A 13,380-nucleotide genomic window follows, 5' to 3' on the forward strand; every position below is an offset into this window, starting at 1 on the left:
TGCCATCAGGTGGTTGATTGCTGGACCAAACTACCATCTGTTATTGTGGAAGTTGATAGCTTAAATAATTTCAAGGAAGAACTGGACAAATTTTTGGAGTGACTAGATGGAAAGGATTTTTTTTTTTTTTTTTTTTTGGCTGATGCTGTATAAGCTTGCTTTCTTGCATCATATGTCTCTACTAATGCTAATGCTGAATTATTGTCCAGGATGTGTAGATAGACCTTAGCATTTATGTTTTTTTCCAAAGCAACCAACTGTCCCATGCCAAACCACGATAAACAGCCCCAGACCATTATGCTGATTCTCCCAAACATCGTTGTCAGGATGATAGTCTGACAGGTGACTTTCTCCATGCATCCACCACACCCAGACATAATTGTCAGATTGGAAGACCATGTACTATGACTTTTCACTCCAAAGACAGCTTTTCATTGGTCTACAGTCCAAGAATCGTGGGCCTTATACCAGTCAAGATGGTGTCTGGCATTAGTCAGGTTGATTGGTGGCTGTTGGAAAGCTGCACGACCATGGTAAACCCCTAATATGCAGTGTACTGCCCGCTGTACTGACATTATCTCAACATCTCACTGTGGCTCTGTGTGTTGCGACAACGTCGACCTGCAATCCAAGCAGATGATTTTCAGCAGGCTGCTACTTGTTTCGTTCTGTCAGCTTTGGATTTTCTGGGTTGTTTCATGATAGTTTCAGCACCAGTCCTCTTCCATTTTCAACATCATGCCATCAATTTTCAACCTAGGGACCTTCAGTGCCATTGCAATGGTACAGACAGGCCATTGGCTCATTTGGCACCCAGTAATTATTCTCCTAGAAATCTATTAATTCCATCGATCGTGTTATCTTGCATTTACGGGCATACTACTTGAAGGCCTGCGAGCATATCTGTAGTTCTTAGGTAAGACCTGACCAACTGTTATCAGAGGGTCACTGGATATTAATAGTACGGCATTGTATATAATACAAGGATTTGAATTCTTGTCTTCCTTACCTTAGATTTTGTTTCCTTTTTTACAGCAATATTTATTTTTTTATCTTAAAAATAATAAAAAGTGTTAATAAAAATAATTCTTAGTTATGTATAACTATGACTACCACATACATTCTGTATAACCACATAATATTGAATGGTTTTTGAACAAAAGACTATTTATGGTAGTTGTTCCAACTTCTCTAGCTGATAGCTAATGGAAATTTGATTCCATATTGATTACTTTGTTAAAGTTATTGTGTTGTAAGCAAATTAGCATTAGCATTAGCATTAGTAGAGGCATATGATGCAAGAAAGCAAGCTTATTCAGCATCAGCCAAAAAAAAAAAAAAAAACCCTCTCCTATTTCACCCCTCCGTTCGTTCGAAATACCTGTCCAGTTGAGCTTTAAATTTGTTTAGGCTATCAACTTCAACAACAAGTGATGGAAGTCGGTTCCACCAACCAACCACCCGCTGGCCAAAGGCAAATTTCCGCACATCTATCCGACATCCGTCCTTCCTCAATTTGAATTTATGCCCTCTGAGGTGATTATTCTGAGAAAGATGAAGAATCCCATTGGCATTGAGCATGCTCAAACCATTCAAAGCCTTATACACCTCTATCAGATCACCTCGCCGGTGCCTAGTCTCCAGACTCTGTAATTTGCAAAACTTAAGCCTTTCTTCGTAAGAGCAACCCTTTGTTCCATTTACTAATCTTGTTGCCCTTCTCTGTACCCGTTCCAGCAGCTCTACATCCTTCTTGAAATGAGGCCTCCAGACCTGTATACAGTACTCAAGATGTGGCCTAACCATTGCCTTATACAAGGGAATAATCACCTCCTTATCCCTGCTAGAAAAATTCCTGTATATCATTGACAAGACACCATGAGCTACTCTTGCAGCTCGTCTGCACTGCTCAGAGAACTTCATATCTGCCTGCACAATTACCCCCAGGTCCTTTTCATTCTCCACCACTGTCAGTGTAGTACCGCAGAGTTGATACATTGCTCTGGGGTTACTGTTACCCATATGTAGTACTTTACATTTGTCAATGTTAAACTTCATTTGCCACCTCTCAGCCCATCTGTTCAACCTTTCCAGATCCTGTTGCAGCAGCATAGCGTCAGTAGTGTCCTTAACGACCCTGCCAACCTTTGTATCATCTGCAAACTTAGACATTAAACTTGATATCCCATCATCAATATCATTCATAAACACCGAAAACAACAATGGACCCAACACTGAACCTTGAGGAACTCCACTAATAACATTAGTCCACGTTGAGCAGTGTCCATTGATTACCACTCTCTGTCTTCTGCCACTCAACCATCCCCTTATCCATAGCAGCAATTTGCCTCCAATGCCACACTGCTCCAATTTGTGCAGCAGTCTTCCATGTGCAACAGTATCAAAAGCCTTTCTAAGATCCAAATATATAATATCAAAGTTATTCCCTGCATCCAGTTCTTTTGTGACTACATCATAGTATCCAATCAAATTGGTCAGGCAAAACCTGCCCTTAACAAAACTATGCTGCGTCTGAGCTATAACTGAATTCTTGTCTAGATGATTCTGCAGTCCTTCTTTAACCAGTGCCTCCATTAATTTACCTGGAACAGAAGTTAAACTAACAGGTCTATAATTACTTGTGTCAGCCTTTGATCCTCCTTTGTGAATTGGGGTTACATTTGCACGTCTCCAGTCTATGGGTACCTCCCCTGAGTCCAAAGAAGCTCTCATAATTATGGCTAGGGGTTTGCATACTTCCTTTGCTGCCTCCTTTAATATAACTGGATAGATCCCATCCACCCCAGGTGCCTTTTTTATGTTTATCCTCAACAATCTCTCCTCCACTTTCCTCTCAGTTATTACAAAATCATCCAGCTCACTGCCAATGTTTACTTTACCTACATCATTCTCCTTCCTGAATAACTCCTCATGCGTGAATGTAGATGCAAAATACTCGTTTAGATTGTTAGCCACCTGAGCAGGATCCTCAACTGTTGAACCATCAATATCCAGTGGACCAATTTGATTCATCCCTTTCCTTCTCGAGTTCAAGTATGTAAAGAACTCCTTTCTGTTTTTCTTTGCATCCTTTGCCAAGGATTTTTCGTAGTCTGCCTTTGCCTGCCTAATCTCCTTTGTGACTTGGTTACAGACCAACTTATATCTATCATAGGCTTCCATGTCACCCATTAATTTGTATGTATCCCATGCATTTTTCTTCTCTGCCACATGTCTCATTAGTCCATCTGACAACCATTTAGGCCTAAACCTTGAACAATAAAGTACAGACAGGCCATTGGCTCATTTGGCACCCAGTAATTATTCTCCTAGAAATCTATTAATTCCATCGATCGTGTTATCTTGCATTTACGGGCATACTACTTGAAGGCCTGCGAGCATATCTGTAGTTCTTAGGTAAGACCTGACCAACTGTTATCAGAGGGTCACTGGATATTAATAGTACGGCATTGTATATAATACAAGGATTTGAATTCTGTGCCTTCCTTACCTTAGATTTTGTTTCCTTTTTTACAGCAATATTTATTTTTTTATCTTAAAAATAAAAAAAATGGTCGATCTTCGGCCTGAAATCCAATATTCTACGTATTTATTGAAATTTTTTGTCATTTTTTATTTTAATTTAATTTTATTTTTATTTAGGAAATGCTAAAAGATGAAGTGCGTACTTTAACATATAGGAATTCCATGTATCACAACAAACATCTATTCAGAGGAAAAGTAGTTCTTGACATCGGATGTGGTACAGGAATCTTATGCATGTTTGCTGCAAAAGCAGGAGCTTCTAAAGTTATTGGGGTAAGGGTGTAATTGAATATATCATGTTTACTTATATGTTTTGCATCTGATTATTTTCAGAAATGTCTTTTTGCATTATTTAAGAACTTTATAGCAAATGGTTCCTCACCCATGTGTAATGAATGAAGTCTTATTTATTTTTAAATAGTATCAAATGTGTTTGTTTTTAAATGGCATAAGAAGAGCAATTCCTTCAGTTTTATTAGGGAGGAAATTATGCTTTCATTGTTATTCATAAATTGCTAGTACATTAATGTGTGACTTTTTCTCTTCTGTTACATGCAGTTTGTTACTCCTTTAAATCTGAACTACATTGTAATGGTGTAAGGAAGGAAACTACAGGTTCCTCTCTAAAGTGGGCACCCCTGGTGGGGTGTCCACTCAGGCTTGGGTTCCAGCCATAAGTATTACAACCTCTCCAAAGCAGAAACTCTCTAGTACAGATGTGGACGCTTGGATAGCTGTCCCTTTTGATTTTTCGACCTACTTGCAGCAGACACTTACATTTTTTTCAAGGATAATATTATGGATGAACACTTTTATTGCTGGTGGCACACGCGTGCGTGCACACACACACACACACACACACACACACACACACACACACACACACACACACACACACACACACACACACACACACACTTTCATAGGTCATTCTTTAAGCAATGAAGAGGCAATCAAAGTCATTACAAAACAATAATTAGACTTTCGATAGCCGCGGATTACTTACGGAGTAGATTGCAGAACATGTTGTTATTACGCTCACTGCTAATATAGAATTTACAAACTTATTTTGAGTATCTGAAACAGTTCGACTGGCCTGCACATCGCTTAGCAAGGTAGCAAAATTGCAAACCTGAGTTTTAGTGTGAATGTGAGAATACAGTACTGTGCAATAAATTTCTTTAAAAAAAATTAACACCCTACAAATGGACTGTAATTCATTTTCATTAGAGTCCTCTACAAATGCATGCTATATTAATAAAACTGTCAGTCAAACTTAATCTGTCACTTTGATTGAAACTGCTCCGTAGACTATCACCACTAAACACATAGTATGTCTAGATCTTCAAAGTGTAAAACCAACTTGCATATATGGCACTACCATCTATCTATCAACTCTGTATGGCTCAGTTTTTTTCCCTCAGAGCGTATGTGTGGTTGTTATAGTACTGTAGTAAATTTCAAGTGGACAGATTCTGGATGACCATGAAATTCTGTGCAGTTCCAGGCTCAGGCAAGAATTTACAATTGCTTTACAGTATGTACAAGCAACTATAAACATTTTCTCATGGCAAAGGTGCTTTGGTGGATAAACTGGCATTTGAGTGGTTTAGTCAGGTATGCAGTCAAAGCATTCTCATGATTTAAACCAAAGCTTTCGAAATTGCTAAAGAAATTGGCATCATTGACTTTAAAGGGCCTAATGGCCGGTTAGGTAAGTTCCATGGACATCACAGTATTTTCTTCAAAGCAATTTGTGGGTAGTCTCTCTCTCTCTCTCTTCCAGTCACATAGCTCCATGAGGAGATGTCATGGCCACCAACAAATTCCTCCAACTGCATCGATCATGTGCTCTATGAGTGGCATTGCAAATGTGTTATGCCCAGAAATTCACTGAACCCATCCTTCCAGCAGGTCTTCCTCTGCACCTCTTCCCCTTGATTTTTCCTTCCATTATATACTTCAAGAGAAAGTTTTTCCTTCTTACTATACAGTGGTGTTCATAGAATGTGCATCACCTAGGAATTTCACATTTCTAACTCTTTTTTTGCTATAACCTTTATTATAACCCTTTATATTACATTAATGACTAGCATCACAAATAGAAATATAAACAAAAGATATTTATTAATAGTTAAGGCAAAGCTAAGTAATATTTGACAAGTGCTCTCAAAATATTCCAAAATGAAAATTTGCAACCTTTATACAACAGTTTTTGTAAACACTACTATCAACCCTAAAATGTTATCAGAAGCTCTCAATTTGCTTTAGTTTATCATTTTAAATGGAAAACAAAATGAAAAGTTCACCAGGTGCAAACTAATATTTAGTTGAACCGCCTCTGGCCCTGAAGACAGCAGAACACGGTCGAGGCAGTGACAGGATCAATTTCTGAAGATAATCAACTGATGGTTTGTGGTTCCAAACATGATTTAAGGCTTCCACGGATGGTCTTTTGTTTCTTTCTGGCAACTGCAGATTCCACGTGATGCCAACAGTTCTCTATAGGATTAAGGTCTGGGCTGTTTCCTGGTAAGCTAAGAGTTGTAATGGACCGTTCTTCCACCCATTTTTTCCACCTGTAACAAATGTAAACACATTACTGTTGAAATGAAACTAAAATAACTACAGAAGTGCCTACTTACACTTTTCGCCCGATGACAAGGAGTAGAGTCTTCCTGAAAGATGCAGTTGCTTGGCAGGTTGAAATGGTCTAATGGTTGGCAGCAATTTGCCTTCCAATATAGCCAGGTATCGATTGGCATTTATGGAACCATTTACAAACTGCAGGTGACCTACTCTGCAATACGAAATGCCCCCCCTTCCCCAAATGATATGGGGGTGCATTTCTTGGACTGCTTGGGGGTACATTTAACATGCTCCTTACACCAAATCAATCGGGTCTTTTTCATTTTTTGTGTGTGGGGGGGGAGACAATGAGCTACAAATCCATTCTTGAAGAGGCATCTTCGGACTGTTGCACCTGCTACCACTCCTGTATGTTCTTCCCATTCTCTTTTTAGCTTAGACGAAGAAGCTTTATGGTTTTTAAGGCAAAACTGCTTCAAAACACAGTCCTGTTTTGGCATAGACTCGTTTGCGTCTGATTCCTTTTTTTTTTTTTTTTTTTCCCTATCAGCAGAACCAGTATTCTTGAGTTTGAAAAGAAATCTACTCACTATCGACTGATTACAAGGTTACAAGACTGATTACAAGCAGTACGACGGGAAGAACATCCTTCCTTGCATAAAGCAACAATAGCACTCTTTCTTCATGGTGTCAACTGCATGTAACTTGCCATCCTGACACAGTCAAGGAATGACTGCAATGCTTGCAGAACGTGCTTATACAGCTGAAAGTAACAGCTGATGCAATGTTACATCATCAGCTGCAAGTGTCAATCTTATCTGATGCAATCTGTAAGTATATTGCCATATACTTAAGTTATTTGGAAGACAGTTACAATTTTAGGGGTGATGCACTTTCTTTGAACATCAGTGTATGACCAAAAAACTTGTTTTCTTTTGTTGATGCTATGAAAAAGAATCTTAGGCCTGCCAGTTTTATTCAATACCCAGTCATTTGTTCTTTGATCCAAGTAAGAAATACGCAGTATTCACCTGTAACACAGCGTTTCAAATGCCTGAATTTTCTTCCTGTCAACTCTTTTCAGATTCCATCCTTCAAATCCATAAATGGCAATGGGAAAAATGAATGAATCAATGATTCTCAGTTTTGTCTTTAGGGGCAGGTCTTGATCTCTTCATAATTTTGTCAGATCAGTGATCAACATTTTAGCAATTGCCTGTTGTCTCTTTATATCATTTGAGCAGTCACTATTTTTATTTATTCTTAACCCTGAGTGATCAAATTAACCAACTTCTTCGATATCTTGCCCATTAACCATTCACTTTACTGGAACCGAGGTTATCGCCAATCACCATAATTTTAGTTTTACACACGTTCGGAAAAAAATCCTTTCTTCTTACTTGCTTCACATACTCTCTTCAGAGTTTCTTTAAGATGATATTTAGAATTGCAAATTAGCACAATATCATCTGCATAACAAAGGTTGTATATTGTATATCTTCAGTCCTCCAATTTTGATGCCAGTCTCTAAATCTTCCAAAACTTCAAGCATGATATCTTCAGCATAAAGATTAAAAAGGTGAGGTGACAAAATATAGCCCTGCCTATTGTGAAAAAGTCAATGTTTGCCATGTTGGTTCTCACAGTTCCTTCCTGTTCCTGGTACAGTAGCTTAATCAGCTGAATTATGTGATTGGAAAAGCCATATTAGTCAACATTTCTCATATTGAACACAATCAAATACTTTTGCAAAATCTATAGATCACAAAATGACTGGAACATTGAATTCTTTGAATTTTTTAATAATCAGTCATAGACTTAAGATCTGATCTCTGGTTCCTCTGCCCCTTCTGAAACCTGCTTGCTCTTCTGGCGTTTCTTCTTCAAGTTTTCTTAAGATTCTGTTTAATATGATTTTAAGAAGAATCGTGCTAGTGTGAGAAATTAGGCTAATAGTCCTGTAATTTGAGCAAATTTTCAGATTTTTTTTGGTAAGGGAATGAAAATTGATTTCTTCCAATCTTATGGCCACCGTCCTGTTTCCCAAATTTTTACAATCATTATATGAAAAACACTAGTAGTGCCCTTCACACTTGTAGCTTTCATCAATTCCAGGTGACTTGGCCACATGTCAGTTCTCTGATGGCTTTTTTGACTTCGTCCTTCAAAAACAAGTAAAGAATGGAAGTTCGTTATTCAATATGTCATCTCTGTGCATGGAACTGGTTCAGGAAAAGGGGTGCTCAGAAGAGCTGCTCATAGTATTCTTTCCACCTTCCTTTAATTGTGTTCTCCTCTGTTAAAATTTCCCCTTTGGAGTCCATAATTACATTAAGTTTTGGTCCTAAGGACTTAATTACATCATAATCTTTTTAGTGTTTCATTTGTTGTGGTATTCGATTTCTTTACACTTTTCATTGAGTGGGGAGTCTAGTTAATTTGAAAGCCATTGCTGAGTGAAAAAAGGCTGCTGTCAATACTTATTGCATACTCACCAGAAAACATATTGAATGCTTCTAAAAGGGGTCTTTTTTTTGCACAGTTTTGTGTTGGATAAAACAAACTTCCAGATGTGCCTTAGGGGAGGAAAACGTGCTGTAGAGAAATTGGCAAAGGAGTGTCTAACTGTGCTTTTGCTTACAAGCATGATGGGCACTTGAAAAATACTTGTTGTTAAATCCATGAAACCAAATTGTTTTTAAGATTTTTTAAAGCAAACTCAATGTACATTGGAAATTAAACAATAAGGCTTGGATGTCTAGGGAGATAATGAGAGTATGGCAGGTACAGTTGGATAAAAGAATGCTGAAAGAAAGATTTGCCAGAATAGAAAATTTATTTTATTCCTTGACAGTACCATATCTCACTCACAGTTTACGCTGTCTAATTTTGAAACAGTGTTTTTTTCTTACCAGTTTTCTTCATACCCGCTTTTCAACCTTGATCAAGGAATAAGTGTATAGTTTAAGGTGAAATTTAGAAAAATGGTTCGTAAATATGTGATTTCAAAATTTGATGAACAAAAGGTTGTTAAAAACTTTGCAGAGGTATAGATGTACTACAAGCTATAACCTGGATTAGTGCAACATAGAATGCAGTGAACCTCTCCACAATTAAAAACTGCTTCCACAAAGCAGAATTTGATTTGAATGTTAGTCAGTGTGATAGTGACTTTGCAGATGCAGCTGATTCATCTGTACTTCATGGCTAGCTACAGAGACTAGGAATTCCTGGGCAGTGATGAACATGTTTCTGTAGACTAATGTGGTGGTGGAAGGCATCAACACTGAAGTAAAGAACATTATAGAACTCATAGAAGAAAAAAGATGAACAGCGGTGTGACCCCAAATTTAAAAAAAATATATGCTGATGCATTGATTACCTAAACACATTAAAAGAATTCAATACGAGCAAAAACAATGAATTTGTAATAAAACTAGTGAATGATCTAATTATACACAATGAAAATGAAGTACTCTAAACAAAACAAAGAAATTTGTATTCACTTCATTCTAATAGTTGATGTTTTATAATCATCATCAATTTTATTTTGATGTTTTTTAAAAAAATGGTTATAATAAACAAGACAAAAGTTTGCTATTTATTGAAAGTTAATTGAAACAAAAGTACGATTATAAACAATAAAAAAGTCTAAGGTATACAACCAGTTTTGGTGAATTTAATTTTTCCGAATTATTGAAACTGACTCCATGTACTCTGACCTTGGAAAAGTGAACACCTCCCTATAGTAGACACTTTCTTCCTACCCAGTGGTGTCTGCTATGGAGAGGTTTCACTCTGTATGTTATTATTAATTCCTTTGCTGCATAAAATGTTTTGAAATCGAGTTCTGCTACTTTTCCTACCTTTCCTCCAAGGCTTTGCCATTGTGGGATAAATGGATAGAAGCAAAACCCTTTAACTGCAAATAACGTAACAGTTAAAGCAGGGTTGACAAATCTGGTTGCCCTAGCTGAAGAATCTGCCATAGTGCCCAATATTGTATAGCTGAATATAAAATTCAGCTATAATATTGAATACAATAATATTGAATATAAAATTCTTTCTGTTATGATTCTAATGATCTCCCGTGAAAAGGATTGGTTGATCTTTTTATGGTGGTGTAGAATGATGGATTCTGAAACATTAATTTCGTTATGATATGATGATGATGAAGGAAAGCTGAAGATGAAGGAAACCAGACATATCTGGCTTTCATTATGATTGTGTAAAAGGTGAAATAGTTACTTGAAAAGGCATTTTGCTTTGTATAATAGAGCATTTTATAAATTACATTTTGTTAGTCATTTTTTATTATTCTCTTCCGCCCTCTTGCTATGTATTATACTTTAATTGGGATAAAATTTGTGAAAGTGATTAAGAAATAGTTGCATATAGTATTTTCAAAACCAGAATGATTTCTTAAAAAACAAATGAATTGAGCTTATTGTGAAGTACTCACTTTCAGCCAATCTTGTAAAGATATTCCTTTTCTAAATAAAGTGATCTTCCAGTTAAGAACATCTGATTTAAGAACAGAAAATTTGACTGGACATTGATTTATGAAATTGAGATGTGTTCATAAATCATTCATATCTTTATGACATAATATCCATTATTTCATAAAACATCGCTTTCTGAAAGTAAAGTGAGTAAGAGTGAAATATTTTTAGCTTTATATACTGTATTTTTCATTTAAAATACGCTGAGTGGTCATGAAAATGATAGGTGTACCAGTGGATTGGTATTCAGTAACAGCATCAGAAACCGTGTGCTTTATATTCAATGGTACATATGTACCATTTGAATTGAATATAAAGTCATTGGCAGATACATGTTTTCTGTGTTCAGTTCAGTTTAGTGCAAGAGTGGGCAACATGAATAGTTTTAGTGACTTTGAATGTGGCAAGATGGTTGTTACCAGATATGCCAATATGAATATCTCAGAAACTACAACCCTACTGGCCTTTTTAAACATGACTCTCGGGTGTGCTAAGATTGGGCCATTAATCAAATAATATTCAGCTAGTGGCAATCCTATGGTCAGAAACAGCTTTGATGCAAGACACCAACAGTCAGGCATGACATTCAAGTTAGTCAAATAACCAAAGAGGCATTTCAGAATGTACGACTTGTACCTTGTTATGAATAGCTGACAGTTGAACTGAGTTCCACACCTGTCAACATGAAAAAAAAAAAAAAAAAAAAAAAAGTATGCATATAGTAGGCTCAGGAATACCCATACTGGATAGTGAACGATTGGAAAAACCATTTCCTTGTCTTTGAAGAGTTTTGGTTCTTGCTGTTTCATCCTGATGATGGGAGGACTAGAAAATGCTGAGGCAGCATGAGTCCACAAGCCTGTCCTACCAGATGTCAAGTGTGCAGGCCGGTGATGACAGTGTTAATAGAGTTGGAAGTGTTTTTCTGGTGCACATTGGGGAGGAGGTGGGGGGGGAAGCTTTGATACAAGTAGAGCAACATTTGGATGCCCATTTTGGACGATTTCCAGGTTATCTGGAAATTGTTTCCAACCCGTGCATCCCTTCACAGATACAATGTATCGATCTGCAAATTGTTTCTTCCAGTAATATGCCATGCCAGAGCCAAAATTTTAAAAGAACTAGTTCCAGGAACAAACCTACTTTAGTGGTGTGTTCTCCAGTCACCTTGTCCTGGTCCATTTTGAGTATCTGTGGGGTGAAGTGGAAAAAGCACTCTTCAGAGTAGGGACCAGCTACAACTGATTGAAGTAATCAAGTCAAACATGCAGTTCAATCTAACATACTATTTAACAAGCACATGTGATGAAGATGCGGATTGCTGACATGATTTCTGTTTATCCCAGAAACAACTGTGAGAAGTAATCGAGTCAATGTGGACATGATTTCCGCAACTTTAGTCTTTTTTCCATGACAAATGTAGGCTGTTCTGAGAGCTGAAAGGGACTACCTCTCACTCACTATTAGTAAGTGTTGTTGCCTAATAAAGTGGCCACTCTCTGTATACTGTACATAAAGTTAAATCTAACATACTATTTAAAGTATATTGTAGAGATCAAACTATCAACGCACACGTGATGAAGATGCAGATTACTAACATGATTTTCTTTTTAGAACTGTCATTTTTTTGCCTGGGAATAGTAATTGTTTTCTTTACAATTGTGTTTTTTTTTTTTTTTTTTTAATATTCAGAAGTGTGCTGTCAAGCACACTTCTGAGTAATGCCTTTCTTATCAAAAACGTTTAGCCATGATGCTGTGAATTTTGTTTTATAATCAATGAATCTTCAAATAATAACAGAGAATGAATTTATCTGCAAAAAACACTGCTTCAAGAAGTGAAAATTTGCTGATCTGGTGCATGGTTCTAAACATATGTTTAATAGTATGAACCAGACCTGCAATGCTCAGTATGTTCTACATTGATATCAATATTTGTAAAATAATATTGATAATATTGAGGTAAGGAGTTAACCTCAATATAATATGTAGAACACTTCCGTATGATACCAACAATTACAACAAAAAAATCGAAAATCTTACGTTACAAGTAAAAAATAATTAAAAATAAATTGAACATAAGAATTTTGATTTTTTGTTTTGATTTAATTTAATCATTTCTGAAATTTCAGAGAAATGATTAGATTCATCAAAATACTATATTTTCATCATGTGTTGCTATCTGGTTTTTTTTTTTTTTTTTTTTTTTGTTATAAGAACCAAAAGATGAATTAAAATGTAGTATTGTATTTAATTTCTCATTCAGTTGCTATTGCTTGCTTCATTGCAAAACATTTGAAGTGTGGTAGTTGGGAAATAAATATTTTTTGGATAATAAGACTTACAGGAGATATTATTTGTTCATATAATATGTTATTACCATTCGTGAAATTATAAAGCTCAACTTTTTCAAATATTTTCAACATTTTATCCTAAATGAAACTGCATTGGTTCATGAAGTAATCGTATCTCACTCTTAGATTCTCCCTCCACCCCATGTGCCTGCTAAACTGTGTGGATTGTGGGTAACACTTGTAGTGTTTGGGCAGAAGTGGATAAAAAAAATCAAATGCCTCACTAATTAGTAATTACACAAGAAACAACCAAAAGTAAACATAGCTGTTTGTGGGGAGGGAGACTGGTTACTACATTTACAGTATAATATGTTTGGTTACTGGGTATATTTTTGATCTTAAAGAATAGCATCTAACTTCCTTTCCTAGACAATACCATTTAGAAAAGCA

At 36.4% G+C, this 13,380-nt stretch overlaps 1 protein-coding gene across 2 annotated transcripts in view; it reads left to right on the top strand.

Annotated features, from left to right (window-relative positions):
- Positions 1-13,380, top strand: part of Art1 (arginine methyltransferase 1) — a 229,299-nt gene that overhangs the window by 95,861 nt on the left and 120,058 nt on the right. For both annotated transcript variants that reach the window (XM_090386508.1, XM_090386507.1), the window contains one exon: positions 3,664-3,819. In XM_090386508.1, the coding sequence (XP_090242634.1) occupies positions 3,664-3,819 (156 nt within the window). The remainder of the gene's footprint in view (positions 1-3,663; positions 3,820-13,380) is intronic.

This window comes from Mastigoproctus giganteus, chromosome 12, assembly GCF_048544385.1.
Source record: "Mastigoproctus giganteus isolate SK-2022 chromosome 12, ASM4854438v1, whole genome shotgun sequence".
Lineage (NCBI taxonomy): Eukaryota > Metazoa > Arthropoda > Arachnida > Uropygi > Thelyphonidae > Mastigoproctus > Mastigoproctus giganteus.